The sequence below is a fragment of the Brassica napus genome, chromosome C3 (genome assembly GCF_020379485.1).
Source record: "Brassica napus cultivar Da-Ae chromosome C3, Da-Ae, whole genome shotgun sequence".
NCBI classification, from domain to species: domain Eukaryota; kingdom Viridiplantae; phylum Streptophyta; class Magnoliopsida; order Brassicales; family Brassicaceae; genus Brassica; species Brassica napus.
In genome coordinates this window covers 56,370,004-56,387,413 of record NC_063446.1, presented here as the reverse complement: position 1 = coordinate 56,387,413, position 17,410 = coordinate 56,370,004, and the positions used below count along the sequence as shown (strand labels likewise).

The window sequence follows — 17,410 nt, the reverse complement described above, 5'->3', positions numbered from 1 at the left end:
TATTGCTAGCGAAATCCGGATGTACTTTGTTGAAATGTTTCCAGGCTCTTGCATCTGATGGATGAGTCATCTCACCATCCGTCTGAGTATGCTCGGCATGCCATCTCATCTTTCCAGCAGTCTGCTCTGATTGATACAATCTTTTCAATCTGTCTGTAATTGGTAGGTACCACATCCTTTGGTACGGTACCCTATTACGTCCCCGTCCTTGCGGCTTGAATCGTGGCTTCTTGCAGAATCGACATTCTTCTAGCTTCTCATCATCTCCCCAATAGATCATGCAGTTGTCGATGCAAACATCTATCATCTCCGAAGGCAACCCAAGACTATAAACCAGTTTCTGAATCTCATAATAAGAATCAACAGACACATTGTCTTCCGGCAAATACTCTTTAAACAAGTCCGCCCATTCGTTCATGCAACTTTCAGGTAGATTGTGATCAGTTTTAATATTCATCATTCTAGCAGCTAACGACAATTTAGAGAGACCTTCTCTACAACCACTGTAAAGTGGTTGATTCGCCGCGTTTAACATTTCGTAAAACTTTTTTGCATCTATATTAGGTTCTTCATCTTCATCATGAGCTACAAATGCATCAGCTACCATATCATGAACCCTATCATGATCTACCATCTCCTCCTGATGGTAACTATGTTCATTATGCAAATGATGATCAACCGGTTCTTTTTTCTGAAAATTGCTATTACTACTACTAGCTTCATTCTGATCATAATTAAAACCTTCTCCATGTTGAAACCAGATATAGTAATTTGGCGTGAAACCTCTATTTATTAAATGCTTCCAAACATTTTCGCGGTTTGCCAGTTTCGAATTGTTGCATTTCCGACAAGGACAGAACATCTTACCACTTTCTTGGGCGAACGGTGTTGAATCTGCTTGATGCATAAATGTCTCCAGACCCGCAAGGTATTCTTTCGTCACTCTCCCGTTTGCATCTCTATGCATATACATCCACTTCCGCAACTCGTAAATAGTCCCGGACCCAGCCATTTTTTTTTCTTTCACGTTTTTTGTTGTTGGTGTGTTTAAAATGATGTTCAAACATCCATATTTATAGGAAATTTTGAATCTGGTAGTTGTAATTTTCCTATGAATTTACGACGAAAATTAATTAGGTGGCAAAAAAAAAACGTGTAACACCTACAAAGTTGGTGGATTCAAAATTTCCTCGCTAAATTCACGTAAACTATTTCCTCGTAAATAACACGCAAAGTTTACGTCGTATTTACGAGGAAATAGTTTTTCCTCGTAAAATACTCGTAAAATTACATCCACTTTACGACGAAACACTTTTGTCGTTACGTTACGAGGAAATAACGATGACTTTAGTTTTCCACGTAAATTCCTCGTAAAATCGACGTAAATTTACGAGGATTGTTTTTCCTCGTTAAATTTCCTCGTTAATCAAGTGTTTTCTTGCGGTGATTAACTATTACATCCATGATTTTTAGAAAATAATATATCGTCTGCTTTGTTTATGTTTCATGAAAACATCCAAACGAGGTAGGAATCTTTTGTTAAATAGTAAAAATATCACTTTCAGCAACATCATTGAAAAAATGTTATGCATTGAAAACAACTAATTAAATTAAAATTTGATTAACTATGAAGTTATGTTTAGAAAACAAAGAACCAAGATTACATATTTGTAGGTGATTGTTATGTTGTAGAAAATAGGGAAAAAAGAAGAACCAGCATTAAATATTTACAGTTCTACCACAATTGGACCATATAGTTTCCGTAGAACAAAAATTAGAATTCAAAATAAGAACCAAAAATGTAGTAAAATGACTAACATTAATTATGTTATTTGTGTAATTCATGCAAATATTTTATTTGTAACAATTCACTTTCCACACATTAATGGCCATCTTCCTAACTAAAATATCTTTTTAGTTTGAATGAGATGCTGAAGCATTCAACAATCATGTTGATCAAGTATATTTTGATAATAATTTTGAACAATTATTCGATTAAAGCACTAGATAATACAATAAATGTTAGTAAAAAGACAAAAAAATCACTATAGTTTTTATAAAAAATAATGTATGGTTTGTGATGTTCATGTTTCTCCAACAAATCAAAAGACATTATTTTAAATGACATCATTTGAGAGAACAATATACATTTAAAAAAAATAATGAGATGCAATTTTGATTAACTACACAATTATGTTTTTATACAACAAACCAAATTAGATATTTCTGAGTGATTGTTATTTTAAAAAAATGAAGATAAAACTTATATTAGTTTTTGAATGAGAAAAGTTAGTGAATTAAAACATTATCAAATGGTCGTGTTTTCACGTAGGTGATTTTGGTCAAATGTAGGACAATATGACATAAAATTATCATGAAGCGAGATATTTGCTCTTAATTTGGAGCCAAATCATCACATCAAATCTTGTATTGTGTGTGTTATGTTATCTCAAACCAAAATACATAAGATAAATTACATATAATTAGTAGGTTCATATTAAGTAAACATAAAAATAATATCAAAATTGTATATCTATGTAAATCGTCACAAAGCGTTTAAAACTGAATAAGTGGTTGAGTGACTCATCCAAAACCCCAGTGCTATGTTCATTTGTGAATAATACATAAGCTTTTGAAAGACTTGATGACCAAAAGGGTCGATCAACATTTCACAAACATTTGATATCAATTGGTTAAACGTCTTCTCAATTGTACACCTTGAACTATAGGCAATTACAGTTTTCTAGTTAGTTTGACATTGTCCTCGTTTAAAATAATCCAATTAATTACTCACATTTATTTTAATTTATATTTGATATTATGTGAGGAAAAAATTTCAAAAGCTTGTAGCATATGTACTATTTTGTTATTCAGTGCTGATAAATTTCAAAACCATTTTGGACTACCAGGCTCATGAGAATATAAGGAAGGCTTATATTTCATTGGTTGAAGCTCATGTCTGCAGCTTGAATGAATTGACAAACTACAATACTACTATTGCAAAAGACGCAAAGAATTTCCTAGAACACATTGAAGAGACCATTTGTGATTATTATGGTAGCCGCTTTCCTAACCTCTTTATTGAAGTCTCCGACTGGGTGTATAAGAATAGAAACTTAGATCCATCATTTCAAGTTGTTGAAAGATTCCTCTAGGATTAGTTTCTTTTAAAATAAAAGAGGTAAATAAAATAATTCAAAGCTAATTGATTGTTTATTTAAGCTTCTAAAAGCTATTCATGTAAACAGAAACAGTCACATTATTAACCATAAATGAATCAAAGCTTGGTCTATCCTGGTTTTACTTCTCTTTTTTTTTTTCTAATGAGAAAGACCAATTTTGTTTCACCATCAAAACCGAAACTTACAAATAAACCAGATTCAATAGATTTAAATAACTATTTCTCTACCTCAACATTTTACGAGTGTGGTAGACCTAGATTTATTGTAGGGATTATGATTAGTGCAGGTTCAAGGCACATAGCCGTGTGAATAATTCCAAGGGCATTGATCACATAAATTATGGTTACTTGAGGAAAAAGTAACCTCTCCTAAATCCTGGATCATTATAAGTATTTTTTTTCTTTCTCAAAGTGTCAATAATTCTCCATCTTGTTTTATAAAATTAATAATCCAACTTAACGCCTTTCTCGTTAAAAGCCACAAGAATCACACGGCTCCTAAGAGAAATTTAAAGCTAAACAATCATACCATCTCTAATGGTGGCGTTCTTCACCACAACGGCAATGACTGATCTTATACAAAAACCTTCCTCTGGCATATCTCCTTCTTCCACACCGTGCCACACTCAAATAAAACAAATCAATATTGGACAATGGAAAAGTTTTGAAATCAACAAAAGATGTAATCAAAACAACATATACATCTGTATTTGCTATGACCACGTTTTTCCCAATCTTGGCATTCTTGTCAATGATGCAGACATACAGTTCCTGCATTTTGCACAACACAATACAAGTAACAATGAATGCTACAGATTAGAGACGGGACTACAGCTTCTGTTATACTTATACCTAATCTTGGTGTTCTCCCCTACACTTATGGGAACTTTCCCTTCAGCCAACATAGACATGATTTCAGCTTCTGTTTGGTAGAAATCTGCTCCCATCACAATCGTATCCCGAAGCTCTACTTCAGACTCTACACGTGATCGTATGCCCACAATAGAGTGCTGTACACTACATTCTCTAAAGAAGCATCCATGTGAAACTATAGAAACATTTTGAACAAGTTAGGACGGATGATATCATCAATCATCAGCTGATAACAACGGTTTTAAACAGATTCAAGAACCATAATTCTGCATTTATCAACATTGGTAGGTGGCAAGAATCGTGGAAATGTGAAGAAGGGTGTCCTTGGGATCGTAAAACTGGAAACTTACACTACAAGAATAAGATTCATACTCCGACAGCCAGATTACTCGGAAGGTAGTCGGTAGTGGGAATTTCCCACCATTTCCCGACGATCAAGGTTTAGTCGGAGTTTGGCTCTCGGAAATTTCAGTTCGTCGGAAGCTAGTAGGTAATTTCCGTTGACAAATATCGTCGGGATTATTTGTCGGAAAGTGATCGGAAATCCCGATGAACTTCCGAGAAATGTATCCGAAAAACTTCCGAGAATCTAATATTTTTTTTGAAAAAAAAACAAAAGGCAAAATTAAAAATAAATAAATAAAATTATCAAATATAAATTACATATAAATAAATTAAATATAGAAGTTCTATAAAAATATATAACAAAATTAAATAAACTACATTATTATCTAATAAATGGGTGAGGTTGTGTTGGTGTAGGCTGCGAAATTGACCTTGATGGTGGAGGTGGAGTGAACGGCGATGGCAGTAGAGTGGAGTAAGTGGCGGCAACGGTGGTGTGAAGGAGATTTAGGTGGTTGGTTGATATAAAAGCAACAAAGAGAAAGAAGAGCAAAAAAAAGAAGAAGCAAATATCCTAGACATAGCACACTAACCAGAACCAAACATGAAGAATAAGCAGCACCACCTCCTCCTCCTCCCAATCCCGAGTAAATCCCACAAGATGTGAAACTGGTGATGCTCCCGTCAAGGCCAACCGGAGACGCGAACTTGAACAAGCTCGTTCGTGAAGATGTCACTTAATGCCATTGCTATCGTCTCTTTGACAGATCTACAGAGAAGAAAGAGTAGAGAAGAAGATAAAAGTATCTCCAAAAAATATTCTATAACTTCGAATATGAAGTTTTTTGCTCTAAAAAAGAATTTGAAGTTTCATATTTTTATTTGCATTTTGGTCCTTATAACTACAGATAACATTTATGATTCATAAATATTTTCTTGTTTATTGTTTTACTTCTTAAAAAAATTATATCTCATAAATATTTTAAGTTTTGTTTACAAAATCTAAGTTTTACATATAAAATTAAATAAAATTTTAAAATAAGATTTAAAATATTTAAAACTAGATTTAGACAACAACAATATACAATAAAAACTTAAAAAAAAACTTTTAAGAAATTACATGAAGGCATAACTATTACACAAATTTAAATATTACAACACTACTAATAGTCATGTAAGTTTGATCTGGAATCTTCAAAATTTCCAAATATTGTCGAGTTTTTTTTGTTTAACTGAAGATGGTTGTTGTTGTTGATGATGATGTCTTTTCGTACAATTATTTCTTGTTCATATTGAATATATTCACGAGTATTAATATCATCGATAAAAGTTAGTCTTTTAACAATATTTTATTTTTTTTTGTTCTGATCTAATGTATTTACAAGTATTAATATCACCCGATTTCAACTATTTTTTAATCTTTAATCTACAAATTAAAAATGAGGAGAGCCATTTTTACTTCAAAATTCACTAGTAGATCATATATGCATTACGAAAATCACTTTATGGAATAATATGGTATTTTGCTTGAAGTTTAATATTAATTAAGTTATTTTGTTTAAAATTTTATATTTTAATATAATATAATATTAATTAATTTTGTTGTAATATGTTTATATATGTGCTAGTTATTTACAAAAGTTTTATGAATTCAAATTAGTTATGACAAATATAAGGACCATATTATAAAATACAAATAGTTTTGAAGTTGAATTTAAAGTTTTACTTTTAGAGAAAAACCATTTTAAACTTCAAATATAGAGTTTTGGAAACTTCAAAATAGAGTTCATTTTTGGAGATGCTCTTCTATGGAGAGAGAAAAATTATAAAAAAAGGAAATAATAAAGATTGTCAATATCTTAACTTGTATTAAAAATTACCGCATGCAATGGATATTAGACTTTAAATATTAAATATATTATGCATTATATCTTATTTTTCATCGTTTATTAAGAACCAAAAGAATTGACGACTGTAACTATTCTCGGAAACAATGACATATGTGACAATATTAATTACTGTTAATTTTCCGATAACTTTACCAATCAAATACTGAGAACACTATTTGTCGGTACACTTTGACAAATATCCGAGAACTTTACCGACAACTTTCCGATAATACATGTTTGTTGGTACATATTGACAAAAATCCGAGAATTTTACCGACAGCTTTCCGATAATACATGGTTGCCGGAACATTCCTATAAATTTCCGATGAATTTTGAAATTTGTCACTATTATCTCACTAGGAAACATTCCGAGAACTAGAGGCATCGGAAATCTTTGTTGGAGTTCATAGTGTTTTCTTGTAGTGTTAGGAGGCTGCTAAATAACAGAATTAAACGGTATGATTTAGATTTCACTAAGGTCAACAAGAAAGGTCGATGAAAACCTGTTCAGTGAGAGCTAAGTTGGCATCAAAGAATGATTTGAAAAACAAAAAGAAATCATTAGCATCGTGTAAAGTAGATATGATTTATGAATTGTTAACTTGACTTATATCGAGCAATTGCTCTTGTTTATATACATGACATGGTCGACCTAAACCTTAGAGGATAAGAACAAATAGAACTTATCTATAAGCGATATATACAACTCTATTATGATAAACACAAGTATAATTGTCATCCATATCCTCTCCAATACTCCCCCTCAAGTTGGAGAGCGAAGATTCTGAACACTTGATATATGGTGTTTTTAATACCAGTATATGTGTGCTTTGAGCTAATTCTCAGTCCTAATTCGTGTTTAATTGATATCATTCCAGGTTTGGAGCAGGTGAAAGAGCAAAGAAGAGAGATTCAGGAAGTCAGATGTCGTTTTGAAGGATACGATGCGGAACAGCCATCTAGAACAACCCGAAGGTTGTTCCCGAAGAGAACAAGCGTCTGACTGTTCCCGATCATTAAGGAAACTTCTTATTCCGGAAGTTTGCCCTAGATTCCACTCTCTCTTATCTCTTTACCACCAGCGCCTCCATATAAAAATGCCTAGGCTATCATTTCTTTTTCTTACGCTAGTTTTTGCAAGAGACCTAGAACTATTTTCTTTGGATTAAGCAACTTGTAAGGGAGAATGCTTCATCCTCACGAGAAGATCATCCTGAACCCTTGTCTTTCTACTTTATTTTATATGCAGTATTATTCAGAAACCATGTCTGTGTCATCCTGCTTTATGATTGAGTAGTAGGCTAAGCTTGCTTAGGGTTGTAGGGTGTTAGCCGCATGAACTGAACACAAATAAGTGATCTTAACTGTTCTTCATTCATATTGTTCTTACTGCTTACATTGAATTGATCACTTAATGTTCGATTTCTGATTTGATCACCTAACTAACCGCTTAGGAGATAAATTGACATATATTGAATGAGCTTTGTATCCCCAATCAACGAGACCACTCACCAGACTGCTCTGCAAGGAGATCAAGTTCGATTTCGACAGTGAGTGTCTAGCTGCGTTCCACACCATCATGTGGCGTATCTGCACTGAGCTTCATCCATAGTTTTGCTCGCGTAAAAGATCACATGAAGTTTTTTATCCTTGCGCTGCCCAAGTACTGCTCCAACTGCAAAGTCGCTTGCATCAGTCAAGTAGTGCAACCGCCAGACTGGGATCTCCCCTTCGAAATCATGACTGATGCAAGCGACTTTGCAGTTGGAGCAGTACTTGGGCAGCGCAAGGATAAGAAACTTCATGTGATCTTTTACGCGAGCAAAACTATGGATGAAGCTCAGTGCAGATACGCCACAACAGAGAAAGAACTTCTGGCTATTGTTTTTGCATTCGAGAAGTTCATATCCTACCTGGTGGGATCTAAGGTGATTGTGCACACAGACCATGCTGTTCTTAAGTATCTGCTCACAAAGAAAGATGTGAAACCGAGGTTGTTAAGGTGGATCCTTCTCCTCCAAGAATTCAATCTTGAGATAAAGGATAAGAGGGGAGTCGAGAATGGGGTTGCAGACCATCTGTCCAGAATGAAGATTGATGACGACACAACTCTTGATGAAGAACACCCAGTGGAACACGTCAATGCGATTGGTCTGCGTTTTGCAGAACAACCTCTGCGAATCACATCTGACTGCTCTAGCATCGCGGAACAACCTCTGGGAAGTAGATCCGATTGTTATCACGTCGCGGAACATCCAGTCGCCGTGATCCAAAAGCAGTACTCTCACCTCCCGTGGTTTACTGAGATTGCAAATTTTCTTGCTGCTGAAAAGCAACCCCTTAAGTTCACTGGAAACGACAAAAGAAAAATTTTAAGGGAGGCGAGGCGTTATGTTTAGGATGAACCGTTTTTGTACAGACATGGCAAGGATGCCTTGTTCAGAAGGTGTGTTCCAGAGGCAGATATTCCGGGAATCCTACAGAGGCAGATATTCCGGGAATCCTACATCACTGCCATGGTTCATCTTACGCAGGCCACTTCGCTACATTCAAAACGGTTTCCAAAATCCTTCAAGCAGGTTTCTGGTGGCCAACCATGTTCAGGGATTCGCAAGCCTACATAGCCAGGTGCGATGCATGCCAACGACTTTGGAACATCAGCAAGAGGAATGAGATGCCACAGAATTACATTCTAGAGGTTGAGGTGTTCAACTGTTGGGGAGTCGATTTCATGGGACCATTCCCTTCGTCCTTCAAGAACGAGTACATCCTCGTCGCTGTTGACTATGTATCTAAGTGGGTAGAAGCGATAGCAAGTCCTACTAATGATGCAAAAGTGGCGACTAAGATGTTCAGCTCCATCATCTTTCCGAGGTTTGGAGTGCCTTGAGTCGTCATTAGCGATGGTGGAACACACTTCATCAACAAGGCATTTCAGGGCCTCTTGAAAAAGAATGGAGTGAAGCACAAGGTGGCAACCGCTTATCATCCACAGACGAGTGGATAGATTGAGGTTTCCAATAGGGAGATCAAGAGCATTCTCCAGAAAACTGTCAACACTTCACGAAAGGATTGGTCACTTCTGGACGATGCATTATGGGCCTACAGAACAGCCTACAAAACGCCGCTGGGAACAACTCTCTATCACCTGGTCTACGGTAAAGCATGTCACTTCCCTGCCGAGCTCGAATACAAAGCTGCATGGACAGTCAAGTTACTGAATTTCGACATCAAGCCAGCAACCGAGCGACGCATGATCCAAATCCATGAGCTGGAAGAGATAAGGCACCTCGCCTATGAAAGCTCCAAAATTTACAAGGAGAAGACCAAGGCCTACCATGACAAGCGCATCATTGCCAGACATTTCGAACCAAACGATAAGGTCTTGCTTTTCAATTCAAGGTTGAGGTTGTTCCCAGGCAAGCTGAAGTCTAGATGGTCCGGAACCTTCACTGTTAAGGAAGTTCGACCCTACGGAGCTGTTGTGTTACTGGACAGAAAAGGAGACGAGTTCGTAGTGAACGGGCAGCGCTTAAAGCATTACCTTGCTGACTCCATTATCGCAGAGGGCAAAGAAATTCCCCTAAGCGATCCCCCATCAGCCTAATCGGCTGATCCAAGTCAAGTTAATGACTTTAACCAAGCGCTTGGTGGGAGGCAACCTACTGGTTAGTGTGTACAATGTTTTCTATAGTCTATTTTATTTCTTTTTCAGATTTATTTGTAGGCCAAAAAAAAAAAACGGACACTTCAATCAGAACAACCAAAGGACTGTTCTTCTTGTAGAACAACCCATTGCCTGTTCCAGGTAAGTGTTCCGAAAAAAAAAAAAAAGGGAAGGGCAGTTAGGGCTTTGCCTATTTAAGGCTCCACCCTTCCACTTTCTCCCTTTTCACTGCGCCGTACACTGGCCATTCCCCCTGTGATTTTTAAGCGACCACCAAATCTTTGTCTCTCAACCGTTTTAAGTGGTTTTTGCTTCTCACTTGTTTGGAATTTCGAGTTCTCTCTGTTTTTGCAGTTCACTTCACCAGTTTCTACAGGTAAGAGGCTCGACAATCCTCATCCAAATCGTAATACTCAGTTTACAAAGTTCATCATTCTAACCGCTTCAATAGATCGATCCTTGTGGTACTACATTGATTTTGATTTTCCCTTTTGCTGTTAGGGTTGATTTAGAAGATGAACTCATGATTCATTTCACATTTGCGATTTGCAATTGATAGGACTGTTTGGATTCAGTTTGTGGATAGTTGAATGGAGTTATTGGGTTGAGTTTCGATTTGTTGGTTGTCGTGTCAAGGCAAATTACGGTTTGCATAAGGAGGGATGGAAATTGTTCTATTCCATTTCTTCTGTGCGCATAACAGAACTAAAGCTTTCTTTTGTTTGCTTTGCAGATGGCACGCACTAAGCAATCATCCAAGAGAACGCGAGCGACCTGCACGAGCAGTACGCCACCCCCGCAAGCACAACAACAAACTGTGGGAACCAAAATTCTCACTGTCGATTTCCGTTTAAATAAGGAAACTAGGAAAACCCTAATTTCCTAGAGGACCCGAATATCTGCTAATTACCACACGTCAAGCAATCAGAACACGAGAATAACAACGATAAGAATAAGAAATCGAAAAAGAGAGAAAAGTAGATCTTATTCCGAATCTGCGTATGAGCGTTTACAACAAGGTATGAGCCTGGGCTCGAGAGCTGTCGGTGAGATTCCTAGTTCTAGCAACCCTAAGACGGCTAAACCTAATTGAGTCACAGCTAGAAATAACAAAAACGGAAAATTGCCTAAATTGCTCTAAGTGCTAAGTTTGCTCTGAAAAGTCCTCTGGCGTGCTCCTCGCCTAGGACTCCTTATATACTAGCTCCAAGGTCTGTTTACGCTTTTACTCTTCTGCCCTTAAGCCGTCATAGCATAAAAATGGAGATATTCCATTTTTCCCGATCTTCCAATTATCTTCAAAACTTCCGTATTTATCCGCGGAAACTTGACATTTATCATTCCTTGTGGACCAAGCGTAAACCTTGCTGCAGTTTACGGGCTTTTGGTTAAGAAATCGTAGGATGGGCCTCAAGTGTTTTAGATCCCTTTGGGCCGTCTTCCGACTCGACACGTTTACTACGAATTCTTTTTGCTAAAGAATGAACTTTCCGCGGTTTCTAATCTGCGAAGTTTGATCGATGAATTTGAATAGCGGAAAACATGGTCTGAGCTTGCTACGGTCTTCGGGAGATAGCATTCGAAGGTTTGACGAGAATGCACGGATTGATGTCGTATCGATGTTCGGAAGGGTTCAATCGCTACACAGCGATTGAACTTCGGCTCGAGCCCGGTTGCTACGTAGCGACCGAGCGGGACGATCGCTCGGTCGCTACGTAGCAACCGAGCTTTGGCTCAAGTTTGGTCGCTACGTAGCGACCGAGCTTCGGCTCGAGCTCGGTCGCTACATAGCGACCGAGCGGGACGAGCGCTCGGTTGCTACGTAGCGATCGAGCTTTGGCTCGAGCTCGGTCGCTACGTAGCGACCGAGCTGGACGAGTGCTCGGTCGCTACGTAGCGACCGAGCTTTGACTCGAGCTCGGTCGCTTCGTAGCGACCGAGCTTTGGCTCGGACTTGGTTGCTACGCAGCGACCGGACAGCGTGTATGCGTGGTAATTACGCAACGGTCGAGCTTGGTTAGTTTGGTTTGAATCTTCAAGGATAGTTCTTCGTAAAAACTTCGTGTTTGGTTATATTTAAAGAAAGTTACATCTTCCTTTTTACTATCTCTTTCGGAAATACGATCTCCGAGGATTTTCGGGTGGTAATTCCTTCGTAACCGTTTTTGACCCCAACAGTTAGCCCCCCAGCCCGTTAGGATCATGCATCGTAGGATCCTAGCGTGCGGTTAGGCATGTTCGGCAAGTTAGGCGTGATGGATGGAATTAATATCCGAAAGTCCGAGCTTGAACAGTAAATCCTCATGCTTATAAGAAGGGTGGTAACTTGTTTCATAATTTTTTCACTTTCTTGTCTTTCTCTAAGATCTTTCTTAAGAAAAAAATTTCTTTCTTTCTCTCCACCCTTTTCCTCTATTTTCTTAGGAGAAGTTTAAAGATGTCGAGCAAGAAAAAGATTGCGAAAAAGGGTCTTCATCCGCGAGTGCTTACGAAGAGCTCATTGTTCCGAAGATGGAGTTCGTGCCTCACTCGGTACATCCTGCCGAGAACAAGGCATGGTGGGTTGCTCATTATGGCTCATTGACCCCTCCCAAGGAGAAGTCGTTCCCGGTCCTGACCCATCGTGGAGTCGAGAAAGGGGATGCAAGCAGGAGTACCGATGAGTTTCTCGCGATCATGCGATCGTTCTACCATATCCCGGATGCTGTGGAGTTCCGGGTTGCTCGCCGTGGGGAATGTGCTAACAGCCCCTCAGAGGGTTATTTCACTTGCTACGAGGCGTTTGTAGTGCGTTGTCGCCTATGGTTCCCAATACCCGAAATTCTCGTCCGAGTGTTGGACCGTTTCGAAGTTGCGATAAGCCAGTTGACTCCCCTTGCCATTCAGCATCTTATTGGGATCCTGATCCTAAGCTACGAGCATGGCCTTTCCCTTTCCGTCGATCATTATGAAGCGCTTTAGAGGCTTCAACTTGTCACAGATACGGATAAGCATAGTTTGGTCCCTCGGAAATTTATGTCAGTGGTTAAGAATTTCATTTCGAACTTCAACTCGTGGAAGAAGTTCTTTTTCTTTGTTCGTATAGACGCTGCGTCCGTCGAAGAGAGTTGCATTCCACTGTTCCGGAGGTTGCCGAATGATCGTCCCTTCATGAACCCTCTTGCTCCGTTCCATGAGGACATCATTGCGGTGAGGGATCTTCTCAGGAACGGTCCCTTCTTCTGGACTTCTTTTACGCTGAAGAGGGTTCGGAACGCACTGAGATTCGTGCAACCCGGTCCTGCTTTGGCTGCGGGCACGGGAAGCGACTCCGAATCTGACGACCAGAATCCCGTCGAAGCTCCAACAGCTGTGCCGGAGTCGAGCTCTCGGAAGGGAAAAGATGTCGATCTTGGCGACATAGAATTTTCGACGGATGACTCTATGCTTCCAGGATGGGATCCGAACCTTGCTTACGGAGATGGGAGTGGTTCGAGCGAGGTCCCTATTCGGGATTTCGATGATTTCTTTGCTGATCTGCCTCCGGGTTTCGATGCTCCTCCTCCTACGAAAGAATCGGCGAGGCCGAGAGTCGTTGCGGAAGGATCTCGCATCATCAATGGGGTTAGTTTTTTGAGATTTTTTCGGTGATTGTCCTGTGTATATATATATTTATAACATGTCAATCGATTTTGCGGGGCCTGAGCTACCTGGGCTCGGCCATTGAGGTGGGCCATAGAGAAGCCATGGTCTACCGCTTCAAAGCGGAGAAAGCGGAGCGGGATCTCGCTCTCGTGCAAGGCGAGATGTTGGAGCGAGAGGCGCAACTTACTCGTGATCATGCGCGGGCCATCCGCAAAGCGGAAAGGAAAGGCAAGAGGGAAATCGTCGAGGTGATGAAGACTCGTGCGTCTCAATTCCAGGTTGAGTATGGGAACCTCAAGAATGCCTTTACCTTGGTGGGTGACTTTCGTGAGTGCCGCGGTTCGGTCGGAAGTCTTTGGAGGATGCGAGCCGATGACTATGCGTTTGAGGAGGAAATGAGCTTGATGAAGAGTGGGATGAATGAACGTGCCCACGCTGAGGCGCTTATCCCTCCGATCGACGAGCGGATTCAAGGGTTCTGGGATTCCATCCCGGTTTCCCCTGATACCGAGGAGGTTTCGACTGGGTTTCCCGATGATGGCGAGGAAGTGGATCGTCCCGCGGATGCGTTCGGTGCTTCGTTGTCCGGGGACTTTGACTTTGGATTATGAGAGGTGGAATAGTTATCGAAAGAGAGATGCTCGTCTTTCTGTTTTATGTTTATGGCCGATTGTGGCCGAGAGATTTGTACGGGCCTGTTTTGGCCGTTTTTATCGTTTATCGGGATTGGCCGTTGGTGGCTTTGAATCCCCTTACCGCTTTACGCGGTTATTTATATGATGAATGTTTTCGTTTTCGAGTTTTCCTGAGTAGGTTTGAAGTAAATATGAGTTGTCGTCTCATATTTAATTCCGATGAGACGTTCAATCTGTTGGTTCGTTCGTGATTTTCGTAAAAATTATTTATCTTTACGATTTTCGAGAACATTGAGATACGAACGGAGAGACATGGTTTAGGATCTCGTATCTTTTAGATATCATGCCTTGAGATGTTTGAGACCAGAGCGTTGGGTTTAGGGCAAGACCTAGGTTTACTTTCGGTTAAGGTTTATGCGGTGACTAGCCGGCTATCGTTTTTCCTGTTGCGATTTCTTCCTGATTCGCACCGATTTAAAGTCCGCGATATGTTCTCGGCTTATATGACTTGTATGGTACGAATCGAGCATCTTCTCAGAATTAACTGGAAGTGCTAAACCAAAATTTCGGATTTTTGTTGTAGCGCGCTTTTGTCCTTGTGCTGGACGTTTTTAAAGATCAAAAGAGTGATCGAATTGCGTTTGTTTAAGACGGCTGGCGTGTTCGTCGGGGCCAATCGACGAACGGGGTGTAAGGTTTTGGTGGTCGCGTTCGGACAATTTGTTCGTATTATCTTCGAATTTTAACTTTGCGACGTCTCGCAGTTGTTTCGAGGATTATACGTGTATCTTTGTGCGTTTGAAGGATGATGATTTTTTTACGATTTTTGGGCCGGATGAGGCTGCAGACAAGAGTCTTAATGTTTCCAGGCGTGTCCTGAAAAATTTTTGTGTTTAACTGAAGCGTAAACGTTTTCCGATAAAAAGGACAACGTATATTGTAGTAAAAGTTTTTGAAGTTTCTTAAAAACTCGATTACAATAATGGCGATTTTTTAAGTGGGAGTATACGAGTATACGCACCCACCCCCCCCCTTTTTAGAGAGGGGGATAGCTGAACTCGTCTTTTGACGAGCTGCCTACGTACCCCTTTCGAGGATCAAGCCATCTCGTAGTTCTGTTTCATGCCGCGAGTGTTCTTACTCGGCGGTAGATGTCGCGATGTCCGCCTTGACCTTGTCGATCGTGGCTGGGTCAACGCTATTTTCCGGATGTTCCGGTTGAGTTGTAGCGTGGGCTTCAGACTTGTGTCGAGCTTCGACGTCCGATGCGTTTGCGTTGGTAGACGTTTTTAATTCGTTTTTTCCCGGGGTGCTTTTGGCCGAAGATTGGTCTATCTTCGTGCGCTTGCCGTTTACAGCTGCAGAAGTCGTGATTTGCCTTAACTTGTGCTCTGCGAGGAAGCATAGCCGCGACTGTTTTTGGCACCCCCAGATGGCCGCGACTCCGCTTGGGGTTGGGAATTTGAGACCCAGGTGGAAGGTTGACGGAACTGCCTGCATGGCGTTGAGCCATGGGGTTCCCATGATCACGTTGTAGATAGCGGGATGATCGACCACCGCGAACTCGACGATTTTCGTGATCTCCTTGGCCATGACTGGCAATTGGATCGATCCAAGAGTCATCGATACTTCGCCTGAAAAACCCGTGAGTGGTTTTGGCGTCGGAATTACTTCTCCGAGTTTGATGCTCATCCGTTTGAGAGTGTCGCGGAAGATTACGTTGACCGTGCTTCCCGTGTCGACGAGTACCCTTCCGACTTCTAAGTCTCGTATAACGAGATCTATGACGAGCGGGTCGCAGTGAGGTTGATCGATGCCGCCGGCCTCTTCTTTGTGAAGGTGATCGAGCAATTTTGGCCATCTCGGGGAGGAGACCATGTAGACCAATTTGCGCTCGACTCCGCCTTCCGTTGGTAAGCCTTGATGGCCGACACAGTGTCGCCGCAGTATTGTGATCCTCCGATGATCATATTGACTCTGCGGCGATTGTTATCGTTCCCTTTGTCGTCTGGCCTCCTGCCGCGTTTATCCCCAGGCTGGTTTTGTTGAGGGGATTTTTCAGCGGACGGATTTCTGTCCGTCTTTGGAGGGCGATCAGAATCGAGGATCAGATCCTTGACGCTAGTTACTTCCGAGAGCTCTCCAGCGAGTAGCTTCGCGGCCAGTCTTGCTCCCAAGACTTTGCAGTTGGTTGTGGAATGTCCTCGGGATTGGTGGAACTCGCAGAAGGTGTTTTCGTCATACCCTTGATTGCGAGTCCATGTGTTGCCCGTGGTCCGACCCTGATCCGAGTTGATCGCATAGTTATGCGCCCCCTGGAGATCTTCCCCCTCGTGATGGACGTACTTGCCGTTACGAGAGTTCTTCTTTTTCCCTTTCGGGTCCACGTCTTTCGAGGATGGTCTTACCGCCTTATGTTTTTGCGATAAGACTTTAGTTTCCTCCTCTACTATGATGTAGTCCGTTGCTTTGTGGAGGGCGTCCTGGATCGTTCGTGGTTTGTCGAGAGTTATCCACTTTCTGAATTTCGACTTGTACCAGAGCGTCTTTCTCAGCGCGTCGATGGCCACTTTGTCGCTTATCCCACTGACCCTTGACATTATCAGCTTGAACCGACTGATAAACTCGCGGAGGGGTTCGTCTTCCCTCTGGGAGAGACTCCAGAGGTCAACATCGGAAGTTTCTCTGTCTATGAATACAGAGTATTGCTTGAGAAATTCCGATGCGAGCTGTCGGAAACTCCCGATGGTGTTACGACGAAGGCGTGCGAACCATTCAAGTGCTGCTCCTTCCAGGTTTTCAACGAACAGGCGGCAGTAGCCGGCATCCTTTTCGCCGTCCTTCAGTCTAGCTCTTCCCATCGCGATGTGGAAAGCCTGAAGGTGCGCTTTTGGATCGGCCGTACCATCGTACTTCGGTACTTTGATTTTTCCCGGATCGGACACCCTCATGTCCGAAATGCGATTGGTAAAAGGGGTCTTCCGAGCTCCTTCCAACAGTCGATCGATTTCGGGGGCAGCACTAGTAGCATGATGGATTTGAGACTTTACGGCCCTCACTTCTGCCGCAGTCTTGGTGATGTAGTCGCGAAGATCGCGGATATCCGATGTCTCGTCAGTAGATTTCCGAGCCTGTCGGCGTTTACTGCGAGTGAGCTCGGTTTGTCTTTCAGCCAGCTCCTCCTGTTCGTTCCAAT

General features: G+C 41.0%; 1 protein-coding gene and 1 long non-coding RNA gene across 2 annotated transcripts; one reads left to right on the top strand and one right to left on the bottom strand.

Moving 5' to 3' along the window:
- Positions 1–1,634: 1,634 nt before the first annotated feature.
- LOC106385967 lies at positions 1,635–5,282 on the bottom strand. Its single transcript, XR_001277335.3, has 3 exons — positions 4,831–5,282; positions 4,034–4,643; positions 1,635–3,952 (listed from the first exon to the last, which is right to left on the bottom strand). It is a non-coding gene; the product is annotated as an uncharacterized LOC106385967 (long non-coding RNA).
- A 3,427-nt stretch (positions 5,283–8,709) lies between these two features.
- Positions 8,710–9,895, top strand: LOC106384525. The gene is made up of 3 exons (XM_048749805.1): positions 8,710–8,734; positions 8,823–9,162; positions 9,313–9,895. Exons 1-3 carry the CDS (start codon positions 8,710–8,712, stop codon positions 9,893–9,895), a joined length of 948 nt encoding a protein of 315 aa, XP_048605762.1.
- The last annotated feature ends 7,515 nt before the right edge of the window (positions 9,896–17,410 follow it).